The sequence below is a fragment of the Taudactylus pleione genome, unplaced genomic scaffold, assembly GCF_031769625.1.
Source record: "Taudactylus pleione unplaced genomic scaffold, aTauple2 ptg000638l, whole genome shotgun sequence".
NCBI classification, from domain to species: domain Eukaryota; kingdom Metazoa; phylum Chordata; class Amphibia; order Anura; family Myobatrachidae; genus Taudactylus; species Taudactylus pleione.
Genome location: NW_028285040.1, coordinates 2061536 through 2083244, shown reverse-complemented (window position 1 = coordinate 2083244; position 21709 = coordinate 2061536). Strand labels below are relative to the sequence as shown.

The window sequence follows — 21709 nt, the reverse complement described above, 5'->3', positions numbered from 1 at the left end:
CGAAGGTGAGCCGCCATGACCGCCATCACCTTGGTAAATACCCTTGGTGCCGTGGAGAGACCAAAGGGTAGAGCCCTGAATTGGTAGTGGTTGTGGAGAATAGCAAACCGCAGAAACCGTTGGTGCGATGTTGCTATAGGCACATGGAGGTAGGCGTCCTGGATATCCAGGGAGACCATATAATCCCCCGGTTCCATCGCCAGTATGATGGAACGCAAAGTTTCCATCCTGAATTTGGGAACCCTGAGAAACCTGTTCAGGGACTTCAAATTGAGGATGGGGCGATGAGAGCCATTGGGTTTCTGCACCAGAAACAGCGTAGAGTAATACCCCATCCCACGTTGAGACTGTGGTACGGGTATAATGACCCCCGCCGTCAGCAAGGCCTCTATGGCTTCCTGAACCTGCAAGGCCTTGGTTTTGTCCTGAGAAGGACTTGTGCAAAAAAACTGGCAAGGCGGCCTGTGCCGAAAACAGGGAAGGCTTCCTCCCCTGGCTAGCATATTTAACCCCCAAGGTTGCGGCATCCCGCTTGCCGCTTAATTACCCTGGTGGTCTAGTGGTCTGGCGGGGTATGTCTCCGATGGAGGGGGGGCCCGCCGCCACCGCTAGTGCCCCCGGTCTGTCCCCTAGACCGGGGGCATGGGACTGCATATGAAAGGCATTACCCGCGCACCGCCGCTAATCAGCGGTGCGCGGCTTACCTGATCTCCCCGGCGTCTTCCGGCAGCAGTCCCGGGGGAAGCCAGAGTCCGGCTAGTACAGACTCTGGCTTCCCCCGCCGCGATCCCCAGTTCAGTGCTGGCGTCGCGGCGCCAGCAGGGAGAAGGAGTGGCAGCGTGGGCGTCTGTACAGACAGCCCATCGCTGCCGCTCTGGAGAAAAAGAAAAAACTGTAGTCAAAAAATAAATAAATTTAACTAAGTTAAAAAAGCTTTAGGGGGCTGCTCCTGCAGACCCCCCCCGCAGGGTGACCCGACTCCGGCCGGGCACCATCTTAAACTGAGGTGCCTGTGGCTCGGGGGCGGGGTATAGGGGAGGTTGGACCCAAGTGCATCCTGGGAGCAGCTAAAAGCTTTAACTCCGTGGTGCCCGAGGATCCAGGATCCAGCTATACCCCCAAGGTCACCCTGTGGACCCCTATGGACCCTGAAGTAGAAATATATATATATATATATATATATATACATATACATACATACATACATACATACACACACATACACACACATACATATATATATATATATATATATATATATATATATATATATACACATACATACATACACACAGCGGGTAAAGTAAGTATTGTAACACGTCAACATTTTTCTCAGTACACACTACCGTTCAAAAATTTGGGGTCACTTAGAAATTTCCTTATTTTGAAAGAAATACACTCTATACATTGTTAATGTGGTAAATGACTGTACTAGCTGCAAATGTCTGGTTTGTAAAGGAATATCTACATAGGTGTATAGAGGCCCATTTGCAGCAACCATCACTCCAGTGTTCTAGTGGTACATTGTGTTTGCTAAGCACGTTAGAAGACTAATGGATGAAACGTAGAGCCCGTATTCAATTGAATACACTTACTAGGTCACGAGATGCTGGGGGCACACTCCACTTCAAATGTTACTTAGTAGCAACCTGAAGGGTGTTAGAGCTCCATTGGTTAGACAAGCGGTTTTGATTTGGAGACAGGTCGCGCAGATTTTTCAGGGACAGGGTTGGGATCCTGATAACCCCCCTACTTAATAGCAGGGGGCTTGAGGAGCTTGCTCTGCTGCAGATTAATAAGGCCTGGGGGAAATGGGGGGTGAACGCGTTAGGACAATTATATGCGTCTGGAGTGTTTAAGACGTTTGAACAACTGCAAAGTGAGTTTAATATCCCAAGACAGTATTTTTACAGATATCTTCAGCTTCGTCATGCTATAGACGCACAATTTGTGGATGCCCCTCCAGTGTTCCGAGATTCCCCTGTTAAAATGTTATTACAGGCTGCTGGACCAAGACATTTGGTGTCTTATGTATGCAGCCTTGATGAGAGAATATCATGGTACGGATTTACCATCTATTAGGCAAAAATGGGAAGCTGACCTTGGACTTTTTGCCAGATGTGTGGATAGGAGCACTGGGTAGTCCAAAAATGGCTACCACAACAATTCAGTTTCAACAAATTCAGTTGTTCCTGTTACATAGAATATATTTAACGCCAGATCGCTTGTTTAAATTCGGTGGTAGATCTGATTCAAAATGTAATTCCCCTAATGGTAGTTTTTGGCACTTATTATGGACATGCTCTATAGTCAGTTCCTTTTGGGAAGAGGTCATTTGTATATTGGTGTCCACTGGTGTTCCCCGGGATGTGCTAACTCCAATGGTGTGCACTCTAGCTGCTCTTGGAGAAGATACACTAGATAAATATTCTGCACAATATGTTGTTAATCTATGTATCCTTGCCAAGGTTTGCATAGCTAGAACATGGATGGCCCCTGAAGGTCCAACGATAGGACAATGGATAGCACAGGTGAATGAGACCTTGGCGCATGAGAAATTTGTGTACTTAGCTAGAAAGGCTGAAAAGAAATTTCATCTTATTTGGGGTAGATGGCTGGATTCATCATATGTGCGGAGACTGGGTGAGACTAGACTTGATACTATGCAGATAACCACTGGGGATAGAGCTGTGCGTAATACTGAGATTCCTTGTATTTAATGTGATGTAGACGAGGTGATATGTATGTGAACAGGGATATATATTTGCATAAAGAAGCTGTGTAATTGCTTCAATCTTGTTGTATCATTTATGCCCGGGGTGTATGACCTGAATGAGAACCCGTACTGTAATATGCCCTGTTTGATTTATACTATTGTATAGAATATATGTAATATGACCACACACAGACTGTTTATTGTGATGTAAAACAATTATCAATTTTTATCGCTGTTTATGTTTACATTTTTTCTAGAAAACAAATAAAAAATAATTGAAAAAAAAAAAAAGAAGAAGACTAATGGATGATTAGAAAACCCTTGTGCGATTATGTTAGCACAGCTGAAAACGGGTTTGCTCGTTAGAGAAGCTATAAAACTGGCCTTCCTTTGAGCTAGTTGAGTATCTGGAGCATCACATTTGTGGGTTTTATTATACTCTCCAAATGGCCAGAAAAAGAACTTTCATGTCTATTCTTGTTCTTAGAAATGAAGGCTATTCCATGCTAGAAATTGCCAAGAAACTGAACATTTCCTACAACAGTGTGTACTACTCCCTTCAGAGAACAGGCTCTAACCAGAGTAGAAAGAAGTGGGAGGCCCCGATGCACAACTGTGCAAGAAGACAAGTACATTAGAGTCTCTAGTTTGAGAAATAGGGCGCCTAACAAATCCTCAACTGGCAGCTTCATTAAATGCTACCCGCAAAACGCCAGTGTCAACGTCTACAGTGAAGAGGTGACTCCGGGGATACTGGCCTTCTAGGCAGAGTGGCCAAGAAAAAGCCATATCTGAGATATGATGCTGGAAGAGTGCCTGACGCCATTTGTCAAGCATGGTGGAGGTAATGTGATGGTCTGGGGCTGCTGTGGTGCTGGTAAAGGAGGAGATTTGTACAAGGTAAAAGGGATTTTGAATAAGGAAGGCTATCACTCCATTTTGCAACGCCATGCCATAGCCTGTGGACGGCACTTGACTGGAGCCAATTTCCTCCTCCAACAGGACAATGACCCAAAGCACACCTCCAAATTATGCAAGAACTATTTAGGGAAGAAGCAGGCAGCTGGTATTCTGTCTGTAATGGAGTGGGCAGCGCAGTCACCAGATCTCAACCCAATTGAGCTGTTGTGGGAGAAGCTTGAACATATGGTACACAAGAAGTGTCCATCAAGCCAATCCAACTTGTGGGAGGTGCTTCAGGAAGCGTGGGGTGAAATATCTTCAGATTACCTCAACAAATTAACAGCTAGAATGCCAACGGTCTGCAATGCTGTAATTGCTGCAAAAGGAGCATTCTTTGACGAAAGCAAATAGGGGACTTCTCTGCCGCTATATATATTATTTATATAACCATGCAGTAATAACGATCCACACAGCGGTTTGTCGCCTTTCTGACGACCTTGCGGTAACTGGGAGAGTACAAGACCACAATAGAAATCTGGAATAATAATGAAGAGTAGCAGCACAATGTGACATTTATACAGTATATTTCTATTGCAGGACTCATTGCTTTACATGCATAGACTTCTCGCCAGGGGCCCGGTAATTGTTTCATGATTCACTACCGCTTTAATGTCCGTGAAATATATGTGTAAGTGCAGCGCACGCAGAACAGGAACGGGCGTGATTTACGAGTACTTATTACACAATCTGCTCATTACATCGCCTCCGTTTTAGCTGACTACAAATATTGCCAACATGCAGGCAGACCTGCTCGGACCATGCAGTAACTGTACAAAGCTGAATACTGTAGTATCGGACTATACATTGTTTGTTTTGTTTTTTTTCTTTTAAGATACAGTATTTAAAGAATGTGTATTTAGTATTGCTTAACCCTAAGGGGTAAATTTACTACAGTGAGAGTTTTTAGAAGAGGAGATGTTGCCCATAGCAACCAGATTCTAGCTATTATCTTCTAGAAGGTGCTAGTTAAACGTTAAGTAGAATCTGATTGGTTGCTATGGGCAACATCTCCACTTCTAAAAACTCTCACTTTAGTAAATATACCCCTAAAAGAACATTACATGAAAAATGTAGATCAAATACTACAGTGCTCATCTTTCTACACTGTTACAAGTAGGCAACTAGAGATTTTACTACTTGGCACCATACCATGATTAGCCAAACTGGGCTGATTGGGCGGGACTGGGGATACACAGTCAGCAAGTAACTTCAATATACAACGTGTGTATAGGCCCGCATACATCAGAGATTGATTGCAGCAATCGTGCAATTTGCAATCGATTGTGTATAAAAATCTTTCCCTTTTTCAATCGATTGCAGAATTGCCACAATCGATTAAAAATCTTTCCCTTTTTCAATCGATTGCAGAATTGCCACAATCGATTGAAAAAGGGAAAGATTTTTATACACAATCGATTGCAAATTGCACGATTGCTGCAATCAATCTCTGATGTATGGGGGCCTTTAGTGGGGCTCTGGAGTCTATCAGCCATAATTAGGAAACGATCAGGTTTGTGCAATTCAGCTGCAGCCTATTAATTGTGAAGATTAAGGACAGATAGCTAGAAGGATAGTGTGGCTGCCCCATTGGCTGTCCAATAGGGAGCTGTGGTGCTATGTCACAGCGCCATCGGACAAGGCCAGTTAAATCAATGGCTTTAAACTAGACTCATGCAGAGACACACACACACACACACACAGAGCGGAGTAACGCTTGGAGATGCAGAGAGGAGGATGGCTAGAAGGACAGTCAGACATCACACAATGACGGAGAACACTGGCGGGTTACCTTGCCACAGCTGCGGCAGTGGTGTTTCCTGCGTATCACTGTGAAGGGCGCCTTACACGCTGTGCACAGACTGCAGACTTCATCTGGTACCCAATCCGGCGGATCTGCGTCAGTAAAGAGGTGATTAGATGAAGACTGGACACGATATAATGTCCATTAGCCTTTTATGGATTACAGCACAAACCACAATATAGGACTGTATTATTATTATTATTGATCAAATAACCCTGATTGTGAAGCCACTATAATAGAACAGCATATATCACACACACACAAAAAAAAAGTAAAATTCACGGACAGAATGTATTTTTGGGTTTAGACAGCAAAACGCGCTAACACTAGTCTGGTTACTAATGTATAAAGTTGTGTGTGTCTCCTGTCAGGGGTCATTCACCCAGATTACTAAACATATGTTTTATAGATCTACTCAGTAACCACAAGATTACTCCCACCTGGTCACAGGTGGGAGTATCGGTTTGGAAGCAGGCCGCAATGCGATGGACCATATCTTGCAAATTTCAGCAAACTGCGCAGGAATAAAAAATCAACAACTGCTGCGATTTAGACATAAGCGCGCGGCCAGGATTCAATAATGTGTACGGATGAATGCGCCAGTCGGCCAACCACACTACCCGTGAAACGGGCTTTTCTTGGCAGCGAACATGAGCTTGCACAGAACTGTCCAGTCTCGCGGGCGTTTCGGACGACTTCAGTGCTCATTCGCCGCGTGCGGACGGAGGTGGGACCCGCATGCCTGACGGATCTCTTGCACTCAGCAAGGGGGTGGGTGTACGAATGATACGAATGATGACGGATGGGCATGGAAAACAGCGGGCAGTTCAGGCCTTCGGCATGAAGACGGGCGGATATTCAGCTCAGACCGTCTGTTACTCACGTTAGCATAATGTAATCAGCAGGCAGCTACAGCCAGATGGAAAAGCGGTCGCAGCTGGTCCAGTATGCTCCACACTGACTGATTGAAGCGGTAACGTGTATGTACGCCCCTAAAGCTGGTGAGCCCTTAGCTTCTGTAAAGCACGCTCTCTGTACTCTCCAGACAACACTTTAGTACCAAACTTTCTAAAGGGTGGAGAAGTTGCAACTAATCAGCCTCCACCTCTCATTTTACAGAATGTACTTGATAAATGCTAGCTTAAAGTTCATTGGCTGCTATGGGCAACTTCTCCACTCTTCAGAAGGCTTAATATATATCCCCCCCCCCTTGGAGAGCTGTGGGTGAGAGCTGTCAGAATGCATCAGGGCAGATAATTGGACGAGTGTATGCAGCTTGTGAGCCCCCCACACTGAGTGCAGAACCACCTATCACACTGATGCCAGCAGAGGAGAGATCCCTGACATCGATGGGAGCCTAAAGGATGTGACCCACACGGATCTGCTACATCGTATGTTACTTAAAAGGTGAAGACAGGTCTCAAGATCTCCTTTAATAATACAAAGTAAGAGACCAATACTTTCACCTCCAGGTGGCATATGCAGACTTGGGATGGCATGGCAGCTCTCATTTGCAATACATGCAATATGTATAAATGTACTGATCTTGTGCACACATACAGCCCCATCTTCACAGAGGGTTCACTTTCTTGGAAGGGGCCGGGACTAGGGAAATAGCAGCTGAATCCTATACCCAGCTCAAAGAGTAATGCGCTTATATCAAGTCCTGTAAGATGCTATGGAGGAAGTTAGGGAAACCTGAGGCTTGGGTGATTAGCTTTCCAGGCTCCTATTTGGGTGAGGTGATGTAGGTCAGTGTACTGGTACAGCCTGGTATAAGTCTGGTAGGGGGGGGAATAGGCCTTGCTCCCTGCCAGAATTTCATAATGTGATCAGACAGCCAATACAATGTACAGAGAATACTTGCAGGGTTACTAAAAAAACAAAACAAAATGTGGGTGTCACATTCATACTGCTGAATTATATTACAGAGGGGACAGCTTAGACAATGGCAATGAGAGAGTTGATGGTTACTAAAATCTATATAGAGAAATTATGAGTGCATGTATATGTGTCATTAATGAGGCAGATAATAGAGGTGATGGTGACAATATTTCAGAGAAGAGACGCGTCAGACGATGAATTACATAGGACTAGGATACCCGGTTTGTGATGTGGGAGTACTGTACATAAATGGCGCTGTTATATGTGGGTGCGATTCTTAGGTCTTACTACATACACTGACATTTTGTAATGAGCTGTCCCATACCTTCAAATTCCCCGTCCCGGGCCTTGGCAGCTAGCTCTGACGAAGAGATGGTTTCCTGGCACAGAGCGCAATCTTCCAGCGCAACGTTCCTTAGTCCCTGAATCACTGCAAGATAGGGTACTCATCACTTTAATATTACCATAAAAAAATACTAATAATAAAAAATTATTATTATAGTTCGCTTTGGACAATGACCGCTGTTACCGACTTGCACCCCATAGCATAGTTTGGAGAAAATGGAGAGGGGGGTAAGAGTGAGATCTGGCGATTCACAACACAATCGATAAATCCTCATAAATCCTGGCACTGAAATCAGTAACATAAATCGTTTCCAGATACAGCAGCAAATTACATGAAAGGATCACCATGCCCTTTGGTACACGATGGCCATAAGGATTAGGACCTGGCACCGCCCCTGTGATCTCTAGGGAAAAGACCAGTTAAAATAACTTACTATATCATTTTCTATATTTATTGTTTTCTAGAAATAAGACCTAACCCCACCTAGTCCCCATAATCTTAAATTCCATTAATATTAAGGGGGCGATTCAATTGTTTTTGCGTGCCCGATTGCACCTTATTCAATTGCATTTTTTTTCATATCGCGCTTGTTCTGCCCAATTAGACTGAATGCAGCCACGTAAACCACCTAAAGTCCTGGTTAGGGCACCCAAACGGCAATTTGGGCACCCAAACCATGGATTTATGGCACATTTCTGCTCGCCATCTCAGGTGGGTGCGAGCATAAATGTGTGCTCCCACAGTTATTCATTCCCAAATGGCGCATAAACTGAATTACTCCGTCGGGCACCAATTGCACCTGAGTCATGCGATAAACTAGAGAATTCCCCCTAACAGTTATGACCCCACTGAGTCAGTCTCATAGATTTAGAGGGGAATTCAATGAAATGTGCACCACCACCCTGCAGAGGTGCAAGCAAACATGGAGGGAAGTTAAGCCCTATTGCAGGCGCGATGCTCATTGCAGGACCAATAATTCAATGAGCCATGTCATACAGTACTTTACTTAGAACTTTCACAGACATACAAATGTTGCACATCATATTAATCAGTGCGGTCTTGTGAAGTGGTTTGTTGCATCCAATTGCATCGAAGACATTTTTGGGTGAAAAAAAGCTTGGCGCAAGTTGAGTTGTACGGGGACCTGGCGGCACTCTCACGCCGCATGGCGTATTGAGGCTGGGTGCATGACGACGCATCTGTACAAACAATCCCAAATATCAGGCCAATTTCTATTCCAAAACAATGATAAGTCAGTTTTCTGTGTTAGTAAGACCCTAATGTATGCCCTGATACTGCCCTGGCTACTGTAATCCTGCTGCTAGACATATCTATTGTAATTCACTTTCTGTGAATGTCCCACTCTTCTGAATGCTCTTTATTGGCTCAATCGATGGATATCCTACAAAGGTCTTATACTTGTACACAAAGCATCCAGTCACATACAGTATAAATATGGGAGCCATCCCCGATCCGGTCAGTGCTCCCTCCACTACTCATCTGTTACTGCCACCTGAAGAGCTGCCGCTCAGTGTTCCCTACGTAAAGTTCGTCTATTAACTTGTTTTTGAAGTTTAACTTCTAATTCACCCAGCGTCTGTATGCTTTTCAATTATCCATCTAGACTGTACATTGTTCAATGCAGTCAACACTAATTCCCTTACATTTTCCCATGAGTATAAACTGCTTTGTGTACTGCTGGTACTATATAAAAGGTAATCTATACATAAATGGTCGTGGCTGAACTTGTGCACGGCTATCCATCTTCTCTTAAAACGTATATTCCATTAAATATATTAGGAGAACGTATTATGCAAATGGTGTTTTGATGGCTAGTCACATCTCTCTCAGACGGTTATACAGTAGTAAATATCACAACTCGCATTCTGAACTATCCCCACAAGAGGGAAGTGTGATCCAATGAATTCAATTGGACGTAACCTTATGTCATATGGTGCTTTAAGATATTGTAATCTTTATCATAATAACGATCTACATGTTTCTGTTCAATAACTGATACAGACAGGAGAATAGTATTAAACCAGATGAGAATCCTACAGCTCTTAAAAATTATGAACTTGCGTTTTCATAGATCTTCTGTACTGATTTACACCAAATAGTCCTGACTTTCCGAGCCCAGTTATATTCCTATTCTGCCGCAATCGCTCACTGTGTGGCCGTGTAGCTAATTCTGTCCTTGCGCCAACCAGGCAGCTGCAAATATGGTCAAAAGGAATCTTCAAGGTGGTTAAACAGCTGAAACGGTGCCATAAATATTACTATGGCCATTTAATTATTATGTTTCATGTTCGCCTTATCCTGCGCCTTAAATAGTTCTACTATCTACCGTTCAAACAATAGGACTGGCGGATGGAATATAAGTAAGCTTTTTTTTCCCCAGCCTTTTCAGAATTGCTTAATACGAGATATTCCACCAATGCGTTGCCAGCACAATAAGGTGATAAATGCTATAGAACAAAAACAGCATTTTATATCTTAATCCCATTATCCAGTACTTCTATAAGTTACTGTTCATAGATCATGGTTAGCAGGGGGTTAGCCGTGACCTAAACCCCTGCAGACAGGACTCTTCCAATTCCACTGCCAAGGGGTCTAACTCTCAAACCTCAAAGTCCAACCTTTCCCATATTCCCCTGTGCTTGCTGTCTGTGGCTGTCTGAGTTCTGCTCTCTGATCTACCATCCGTCCCTTTAGTAGTAATTTACATTTACAAGAACTCCTCTTCAAAGGTTTTCCACTTCTACCTTTTCTGATCTTGCCTCATTGTACAATCCTGATTTTATTTGTGACTACAATGGTTATAGTGGAAAAAAAATCCTGCACTTTGGGTTTCATAACTATTTAACACAAGACCCTCGTTCCCTAACAACATGGTAACTTCTTAGATTTGGGGGTAGATTTACTAAAGCTTCAAAAAAAACAGAAAAATGATGCCCATAGCAACCAATAAGATCGGGTTTATCATTTTCAAAAATGCAAGAGACATAATAGCTATAATCTGATTGGTTGTTAAGGGTGACACCTGCACTTATTTTTGGAAGCTTTAGTACAGGGGTTCTCAAACCCGGTCCTCAGGACCCCACACAGGTCACATTTTCAAGGTCACCCGGCAGGGGCACAGGTGTATTCATTACTCACTGACACATTTTAAAGATCCACAGGTGAAGCTAATTATTTCACTTGTGATTCTGTGAGGAGACCTGGAAAACATGCACTGTTTGGGGTCCTGAGGACAGAGTTTGAGAACCTGTGCTTTAGCACATCTCCCCTTGGTCTGCACCAGAACTCCATTACTTTTTTTTCCGTTCATCTAGTTTTCCAGCCCATCTTCCATTTACCAATAAACTTGAAAGTATTGAAGCATTTGCCATTTTCAAAACTACCTAACTGAATGAAGGTGACCATCCGGCATTCTGGTTCTCCCTCAGCTCCGCTGGATCAGCCCTATGTAGTCATTAGCAACCTGGACCACGCCAAACCCAAAAGGTGACTTTTGTAATCTCATCATTTTCTCATCCTATTTAATACAGTGGTTCTAAACCTGGACTGTCCTACACCACATAAAAAGATACTGAGAATGGCACCTCTTGGTGGTCACTGTGTGACGCCCCGTAATTGCCGGTTACCTTTCTTCTGCTTCCCTTTGTCATCTACTTCCTGCTTGGTGGCCATGACTTCAAATAGGGTCTTCAGAATACTCCGCAAGTCGCTGGCATAATTTGTCTGCAACTGATCGGCAACACCTGCGGAGCGCCCCACAACATCAATATGAGAATTCAGAGCAAAAAAACCCCCAAAAGCATAAATACTGAAACAATGAAATCTTATTCTGGGTTCTGTGAAACAAACTGATACACGTGTGTGTGTGTACGTGTGTGTTCATCTCTGCACAAACCTGATATATATCTGTTCCCCAAAAATCTATGATGGGCCTGTATTACATTGCCACACCCACCCCATGTTAAGATCACTAGTACCAGGCAGTAATTCGCTCAGTGGTGTCGGACTGTCCCCAGCATCATTTAGACAGGAATGCGGCATTTAGGCCAAAGCGGACAACTCATGTTGTGGGGTGTCACTGTAACCCTTCCATAAAATTACATGATGCCCTATTACCCCTTCCAGGTCTCCTGGCCAATAGTATTTAAATAGAGCACGTGGATGGTAGTTAACAGGCAGAAGGGGTGTTCAACATCCTTACACAAGAATAACGGGATCAATAAGGAAAGAAACTTTTATTTATATTCATATAAACTTTTGATATTGGAGAGGACGGAGTTAGATCTTTATAAAAGACTGGTGGCGGGGAATGTTTATACCACAAGGAGCAGCTGTGTACTGTGCATTGAACATAGCTGTATCCAGTGGCCGGCTGTGGGTCTTCTGCCAGGGCAGATAAAACAATAATTAGATGATAGAAGTACGTGGCTAAAGAGCACAGACTGGCATCTGGAAGATGAAACAATACATTTAGTAAAAGCTGCAGCAGGGCACATAACCAAATGAATGCAAGTAACTAGAGGGTTAAAAAACCTTAATGATAGCCCAATGATGAAAGTTCTACAGCACCAATGATCAAACTCATCCATATATTTGTAGGACTGTAACTGTACAAGCCATAAGGATCCCAAACCATGTATGTATATATGTATGTATCTATATTTTCTCCTGCTGTGCCTGGATTTGCCGAGTCACATCTGGAGGCTGCAGAACACCCTGATGCTGAGATGCACCTGAGATGCAGACAAAGAGCCGGTGGATGAGGTCATTACTGCTGTGGAAACGGGATCTGATCTTCTGCCTGGAAGCAATCTTCGCAGCTCGCAGAGCCTGTTGAATCTCCTCTTGATCGATGTCATCTGATGAGCAGGAGCTGGTCATCACGCTGCTGCAGGAGACATGAAGGCAAGAAAAATAATAATAATAATCAGCTGTGAGAAGCCAGCCAGACGTCTGGTGATACATTATTACAGATGATACGGAGAGGTCAGGGCTGCTCACATGCCACGACGAGAGGAGACAAAGTGATTTCTGTCACAGTATAACAAGCCTGACGTGTGCCTTCTCAGCTGTGATTACAGGAGACACAATGTGACAATCTCAGGATGAGATTCCAATAACCACACAGATTGCCCCCCTATAACCACCTGAGCCTAACCCGGAAAGTCTGCATCCAAAGTTCCTAAACTTTCTCTAAACTCACAGTAAAAGTAATAAAGGCACACGCAGATGTGTATTACCCTATATATAGAGAAATCAGGATTCATCGCTCTACAAACGGCTAATAATAATAATAGGTTTACAGAAAGATGGGCATTCTAGCACCCTGCACCTTTCACAACCCGTGCAGTTCCTCTTTCCTAGCTGGGGTGTCGCTCTCTGCTCTGGTGCTTCTAGCACACATCAGCTGATACCACATACTGCTGAGATACAGACCAGAGTGTGCTAGAAGCACCAGAGCAGAGAGCGAACACCCCAGACGGGAAAGAGGAACTGCACGGGTTGTGACAGGTGCAGGGTCCTAGAATGGACACTATAATGAGCTCCCTACTGTACATTATAGGATTTTCAGACATCACCGATGAGATGTGTCCATATAATAGCACAAGGCTTTAGACCAGATATAAGCAATAACATCTGCAAGAATGGAGAGTAGGGAGCACTTTATCCCTGTTCATACAAAGGGGGAGATTCATGAGAGCTTGGAGAGAGATAAAGTACCAAGTACAAACCAATCAGCTCCTGTCATTTTACAGCCTGTATTTGAAAAATGACAGTCAGAAGCTGATTGGTTGGTACTTTCTCTCTCTACAAGCTTTGATAAATCGCCACCCCCGCCCCCCCCCCCCAAAAAAGGATTTCTTAACAAACCGTAAAATGATGACATCAGGACATCCCAATTATAGGTGATGATGTCAGCAATCACAGATTATACAATTATATTTGAATTAGTTTAGACAAAAAAAAAAAAAAGATTCTGCGGTCTTGTAAGCTATAACAAAGCAGAAAAGTGCAGGACATCATACTGAAAACATTTGATCTCAAAGTGCAAAACGTAATAGCACGAGACATTATAGAATAATAAGCACATACAACTACAGACCCTTTAATCAAGATTGCTATCTGCAAAATAGACGTCTGATAACGTAGGTACAGTGTATGCCTCCTTAGTGCAAGTCAGTAACAGAGCCCGGCACTCAGCAATCCTTCTGCGACTTCATTCAAGTTCAATAAACTGTGCTGCCTTACACGGACAGTATAATAGACATATTTGTTATTGTCGCCTAATCCTGAAATCAATGTTACAAGAAGTAACAAGTCAGCGGCGTTCCGAGCCATCCATGATGGTGTAAGCACAAAGACCGGTGTCATTAGGGGGATTAGCAACTTCAGATAATCAGTCATTTCAAGAAACGGTCTGCGGGGCTCAATTTCAGCCCCTCTCAGACCAATAATAAAGCTTTAACGCGCCCATGTAATGATTTGGAGAGCCATTCCGTGTGTGCACTCAGCCGTGGGGGAAAAGGGACTGTGACCAGCCATACTGACGAACTTGACCATATAAAAGGTACAAGGCTGTAGTCACAGTGCTTTCATACAGGCCGCAGAAACATGAGGAGGGTGGTCTCAGTGAATGACATGCCCCCATCCCACTTTCCAAACTTCTGCTTTCAAGAGTCACATTCGCACCTTCCAACATAGCAGCTCCTTGAGTTGGGCCTGAGAGGATGGGCCTAGGACTTCTGAGGCAGCCCAAAACACCCTCACCTCCTAAAGCCCAGTCAATGCTGTATGCGCCAGTGGTAGGTGAGCGTGGCAGGGGGACAGTGTATGGAACATACACCCCAACTTTCTGACCTACGGCCGTGATGACAGAGCTGTCAGATCACCACATTATACACACACAAACGTGGAGAGAGATACAGATTCTCTATTTAGGTCTGTTGCACTAAACTGGATATAATCAGTCATTGTTGGCGTTATAAAAAGAAAATGGACACTTCAACCTGCGCTACAGGAATATTTCACGATATGGTAAATTCCTCTGGAGGATAGGTCTTATTCTAAAAGAGCACTTCAATCCCCTGTAGTGTATAGTGATCAGCCGTGCCAAAGCCGGAGTGATTGGTTCACGGGGGTCTAAAAGGGACTCGGGTGGAAGGGAGACTAAGAACTTTGGAACACACCTTGAAAAAGACCCCAGGACAGGGGTTGAAACGTGTCGGTGGTACAGAGATACTCAATGGTAGCAGAAGGCCGTTCACATGGTGAATAAGAGCGGAGACCTGTGCAGTATCCGGAGACTACGCGGTTGTATACCAACACATGCTCATAAGGGGTGTGATATGTATTACCGGCGGGCGCATGCCCGGCGGTTCAATTCCCGACAGCGGCTACCCAACAGTGCTGGAAATCCCGATCGTCCTAAAGGTATCAACTAACCTAACCCCCCTAACTCTCCTTAGGGGGTGCCTAACCCTAACCTCCCCCCCTGTGCCAAACCCTAACCCCCCCTTCCCCGCTGCCTAACCCTAAGTCCCCCGGGGGTGTGCCTAACCCTAACCCTCCCTCCCCCTAGCCTAATCCTAACGTCCCGGGGGGGTGCCTAAGTCCCCCCCGGGAGCCCCAAACCTAGCCCTCCCCCCCCCCCCCACGGCTGTCCGTTGCGGCGCCCGGCATCCGCTCGATCAGGATGCCGGGCGCCGGTCTCACGACGTCGTGCAAATTACAGGCGTCTACATTTAGACGCCTGTCATACGTCCCTAGTCGGGATAAAGCAGTCTGGAAGCCGGTGGTCGGCATCTACACCGTCGGGTTCCAGACTACATCCCCTCATAAGGAGTGCCCAATGACAGTTCTTTTATTACACTCGGTAATTGTTACCTTTGCAGTCATTGGTGGATTCCCTTTTATTGCAACTTCTTTTGTAGGATGTCCTTTTGGTGCTTTTTATGAATATATTAAACTGTGCTTCACTATATTCCCCCTTTCTCCCATTTATTTGTGGAGATGAATTGATGGCCCATGAGTGGAACCTACAGGGGATTGAAGTGCTCTTTCAGAATAAGACCTATCCTCCAGAGTGTCATATATTCCTGTAGCGCAGGTTGAAGTGATCATTTCCCTTTTATAACAGTGTCTCTATGGTGAAGGTTTGGGAGCACCTTCTTTAGTGAATACTACACTTGCTGCTGTTTATTTGTGCACTGCGTCACCCTCTTGTCATCATTTTCCAGTCATTGTTGGTGTGAGCACCATGGTGTGTAATGACTAAGCTGTCTACGCTTAATGGGCTACAGTACATATAACTTAAACCTTTTTGTTACTTGTACAATATACATCACTGCATTTAAAAATCTTTTTTTTTTCCCACATACTGTACAATGCAGTCATTTAAGCTAGAACAAGTTTTAACCTGTTCCAAACAGTGTGACCCTGATGAAACCGGTCCTCCCCCCTCATCTCACATTTTCAAACTGTAGAACAGTTCAATGACCCCTTTTTCAAGAACGACTTTCAGTTTTGAGTATCTGTAAGTCAGAACCCTCCCTATCTACGTACATACTGACGAGATACGCAGGCGTAATGTTACTTACCATGAATATGCCTTTAATCAACACTACACTATGGACATTTGTTTTTGTATCTCTACTGGTAAATGTGTCCGACTTTCCCAGCTCAGACATCTGGGAGCTGTGTTCCTGATTCAGAGCCGAACGCGCTGACCAGAGCGCTCGCTCTGAATCAGGGCGCTCCTCCATGAAAATGGAGCGGCCTCTTGGACGCTCGCATAGCTGTGGGTCAAGGCGATCGCGACCATCGGGCTTGCGACGGAGACCCTGCGGTAGGGTCTCGCTGCCGCAAGCCCTGGAGTGATTTTGGCTCTATCAGTAAATGTCATCACGTAGTGGAGTCTACGGGGAGTCCGACACATTAAGGCCCATGTACCCACCGCGGTTAACATTCTGCATTTAAGATAGATTGCTAATACAGGCTAAGAACCCAAGTAAAAGACGTTACTACTACAACCGGTCGGACCAGCTGGACGCCGCAGTCCACCGTAACAGACATTACCGAGTACCCTAGCAGGGCTATATCCAATTATCATAAGTATTTCCTGCAGCCAACCTAAGCAGAGCAAACAAGAGTCACATACTTCATACGTGACTGCATTGTCGTAACCATCGTTGTACTTATCCTTTGATTCTATTTCACGGTTTACATCCTGACACTCCATTTGCTGGCAGCCAATCACAGCTGTTTGAACGATAATCCTACAGGCTGCACTTTATAGCATATCTGCATTATATTGTCTTTTGAATGTATATGCCGACTTGTACATAAGTTAGAATTCATTGATATTTACTATTCAAGTATATGCCATATGCATTATTCCATACAACAGAGGGGTTGAGCACAGTACATTTGATTGTAATTTTCTGCACAAAAAGGAGGACAACCTTAATACTAGCAGCTTACCCCTCATAATTTGCTGGTCTCCCAGTGCGCAGTTGTACGGTATTTTTTCATAAGAATATATAAAACAGCCATTCTACATGCGGAAAACCTGCACTGCAGTGATTTGCTTTGAATGGTTCTAGTTTCATTTAATTGCATCAGACTTAGATTTAACTTAATGGGAGCGCACTGTAGATGCAATGAAGAGAGACTATGGGGCCTATGTATGAAACTGCTTTTTACATAAAATTATGCACAAACTGTAGCTTCTGCATAATTTTATGTAGTGAACCTATGTACTAAAAGCACAATGCAGGAGATTTCACAGAAATTTCCGACAAAGTGCTAATTAGCGCTGCAGATCGCAGTCCCCATTATTAGCGATGGGGACTATGATCTGACAAAGCTTTTCGTAGTTTAGCACCAGTAGTTTACACCATCTTCAGATGGTGTAAACTACTGTAAGCCTATGGTGGCTCCAGGGGCAGGAGAGAGATCTTTCGATCTCCCCCCGCAGCCCAATGCCAGTTTCGAAAGCTGCCACTGTGCGCATGCATTTATGTAGTATTCTATAGTCATATCTGGAATGGTTGTAGCAGAGCTGTTGCTGTAGTATTCTATAGTCATATCTGGAATGGTTGTAGCAGAGCTGTTGCTGTAGTTTTCTATAGTCAGGTCTGGAATGGTTGTAGTGGAGCTGTTGCTGTAGTATTCTATAGTCCTGTCTGGAATGGCTGTAGCAGAGCTGTTGCTGTAGGCATCTATAGTCCTGTCTGGAATGGCTGTAGCAGAGCTGTTGCTGTAGTAATCTATAGTCCTGTCTGGAATGGCTGTAGCAGAGCTGTTGCTGTAGGCATCTATAGTCCTGTCTGGAATGGCTGTAGCAGAGCTGTTGCTGTAGTATTTTCACAGAAAGTCTAATACATTTTTAATATTAAAGTCACTGGAAACTACAAAAGTCATAAGACTACTAGACGGGAACTTTATGTTCCATATTAAGGGGCATATTTATCCAGCCCCTTTTATATAAAATGTAGAAATCTCCTGCAAAAGGCTAATTAACGCTGCATACCGTGGTCCCCAATATTATCAATGGTGGCTGCAGTCTGACCTCTATGTACCAAGCACCAAAAAGCTTAGCTTTTCACAGCTTGGTCCTGAAGACTACCACAGCAGTAGCTGATGAAGGTATTTTCGGAGGAGAGGGATATTGCTCCCTCTCTCCTGTAGCCCCTGACCTCAGGTGAAGAGTCTCTGAAACTGAGACACTGGATGAGTCTTTTGAAAATGTGTAAGACTCATCCAATGTGCTGGGATGTAGTTCGCAAGCGCTGTCCCTGTAGAAATGGTCAGTACATAGAGAATATTTGCCAACTCTCCCTGGCCTCGATTCAATTCAACGCGATGGGGAGCTATTCAATTTAATTCAACGCGATGTATGGTTCGAGCTAAAGGAACTCTTCTCGCACCCCCTGGGGATGCGAGAAGAAAACCGACAAAAGTGCCGGCCGCACACAGGCTTAGCGCGACGTCAACAGCCTTGCGGCCAGCACTTTAGTTGGAGAATGCGTTTTTCGCAACTAAACACTCAGGTTAAGCCACGAGATCCGACTTAACGGCGCGCTGATTTGAATAGCTCCGGGAGCTCCCTCTCAGGGCTATTCAACATCGCATTGAATTGAATCGCAGCCCCTGACTGTCAGGGAGACTCCCTAAAATAGTAGCAATCTCCCTGACTCCCTGAAGAGTCCAGCAATCTCCCTAATTGCACCTTAGCCCAATTATGAAGTTGTTATATTTCGCTGGGTGTTTTTTTTTATATATCAAATGGGATCATTAGTATAATTTCCCTGCATTGGTTATAAGGCACAATGATCCCTATGGCTATATGCATTTTCTGAAAAGTATCTGCATTTCATCAACATGTAGATCTTATTAACTGCTTTGGGACTCGTTTACAATTGGATGAAAGTAAATTTTATGGCACGCCTCTCAGATGTAGCAGTACATGCACACTTTACCGCCACGCTCATAGGTGTTGCTTTCACAATCTCCCTGAAACTCTTTTTCAAAGGTAGGCAAGTATGACAGAGGGGATAACCATGTAAAAATTATTATTCCTGCTATGATATTGACTGAAAATAATCGCGGCACTGCTGCTATTATTAATACACAGGCTCCTAAGCCCAGCCTATAATAATGAAGTGATTCTGAGGTTAAAAAAAAAAAAAAAAGTAACACTGTAGGATTTCTACAGTGCTGTATATTTAGGAGCAAGCAGATTCAATTAAGTGTGAGGCTAAATATTTTAGTACATCAGTCTTGTCACACAAGGTTTCATATCTTCAGTGAATCTGCCCATAAACTAAATGCTGTCTAATGCAACATCTCTTATAGCGCACCCACTGCCCATACATAAAGGAGGTAGCCATTTCACTGTGCCTCATGCCTCACCAATGTTACTAGGCTCCTATTGAACTGCACTATCATGAATATTAGTTGGCCTGTGTAAACGTCAACAGCATTTGAAGAATGCAAAACACAAACCCGCCAACGGCGATAGAAAGTCACGATAAACACCAACAACAACATAAAGATTAGAGATAATCTAGACAGCGGACACCTGATAAACAGCCAGAATACAGGATGTAATATTTATGCGAATGACAGATTTACATGTCTGGTCACAACCGTGTGATAAAACATCTTATCTATAACTATACAGTTTCTAAAACCGCCCTGTGAACAGATTAGGTTTCATATACAGACAAGAGATGCCTCATTACACTCAGAGACCATTTAAATGCACCCAAGCTGAATTATAAGGGCACTAAGTCCGCCAACACCACACTACCAGTGACCATAGCCATGAATGTGATAGCATTCCACTGCAATACTCCTTACAAGGTGCAAAGTGAGGGCAACTTTGTCATGGGCTGAAGCAATATTAAATCAGAATGCTACATATAAATTCACTTTGTGCTTAAGTGATAGGCACACAGCTGCCAGTGAAAAGATGGGCTTCATTCTGGTGCACACAAGTGAGAGACCGTAAGAATGGCTATCCGGGGACATGACACAAATGCATGACATTGTACTGCCAGACTGCAGCGAAAATAAAACCAGCATGAAAAGGTCAAACACATCCCACCTAATGCTCCTACGCAAGGAAAAACTGGGCTGCACTCTGTGCCGGTCCTGAGTTCTAATTGTAGTTCCAGGACCGGGGTAGGCAGCCTATATCCTAGGGCAGCTCTCTGACTAAGCACACTGTAGGGGGCTGCACTCTGTACCGGTCCTGAGTTCTAATTGTAGTTCCTGGACCGGGGTAGTTAGCCTATAACCTTGGGCAGCTCTCTGACTAAGCACATTGTAGGGGGCTGTACAATCAAAAGATTTATTGCAAACAAATTAGGAATCGCTTGATGCAGAAGTCTTAATTATTGGTATTTATGTTGTTCGGAGATCTTCAGAAGCTCAAAAGGTGCAATGTGTGTCTGTTTAATAGTGTACACAACATGTATGTAACACGTATGTAACTGTTGTTGTAGTCAGTGTGTGAGACTAGGAGGGCACCATTACAGCTGCTTCTCCCGCCTGCACATCCCAGATACAATCAGCAATACTACAAATACTACAGCAATACTACAAATCCTCGTATAGCACAACAGAGCTGAAATAGAATTACCACAAGCAAGAGTGAAGATTTTAAAAAACACAAGAGTTCTAGGTCACGGCTTTGAATTTAACACAACTTTCTTACAATGATCATGTGGGTTAATCATGGGCACACCTATTAGTACTAAGCACAGGCCCTCCCATGTCACAGGGGCCTGGGTATTACAGTGATACTGAAGTATCTCAGAGTCCTCACACAGCATTACCTCACTTTAAGGCAATGATTTAAAAAGTGACCTTACAGATTTCCATATATACATAGTGTTCATATTCTAGCGCCCTGCTCCTGTCACAACCCGTGCAGTTCCTCTTTCCTGCCTGGGGTGTCGCTCTCTGCTCTGGTGTTTCTATCGTACTCGGCTAATTCAACACACTGCATAGATAAAACCAAAGTGTGCTAGAAGCACCAGAGCAAAGAGCGACACCCCAGACAGGAAAGAGGAACTGCACAGGTTGTGACAAATGCAGTGTGCTAGAATGAACACTATATACAGTTCTATATTTTGGGGGAGGGGGGGATTTTAAATGGCAACAAAGTAGGAAACAAATCTGACACCTCATTACGCTTAAGGGGGGTATCCACTAGGCGATTTTAGCAAGCGATTGCACGATAACGACGTCGTTATAATGCAATCGCTTGCAAATCGCGCATGCATCGGGCATGTTTTGGTCGGAAGCAACCAGCGTTGCGCGTGCCTGCTGGTCGCTTCCGACATCTATCATCGCCCGTACATGCTGGTCAACCTGACAATCCCGTCAGATTCAGCACGTGTGGGGATGATGGATGTGCCTGTTCAGTCTAGGCACATCGCTAGATATACAAACGACAGCACGACAGCAA

General features: G+C 44.2%; 1 protein-coding gene across 3 annotated transcripts in view; it reads right to left on the bottom strand.

The window, feature by feature from the left end:
* Positions 1 to 21709, bottom strand: part of ZFYVE28 (zinc finger FYVE-type containing 28) — a 201091-nt gene that overhangs the window by 7301 nt on the left and 172081 nt on the right. For all 3 annotated transcript variants that reach the window (XM_088454967.1, XM_088454968.1, XM_088454969.1), the window contains 4 exons: positions 12465 to 12619; positions 11358 to 11474; positions 7690 to 7794; positions 5469 to 5572 (listed from right to left, as the gene is read on the bottom strand). In XM_088454967.1, the coding sequence (XP_088311093.1) occupies positions 5469 to 5572; positions 7690 to 7794; positions 11358 to 11474; positions 12465 to 12619 (481 nt within the window). The remainder of the gene's footprint in view (positions 1 to 5468; positions 5573 to 7689; positions 7795 to 11357; positions 11475 to 12464; positions 12620 to 21709) is intronic.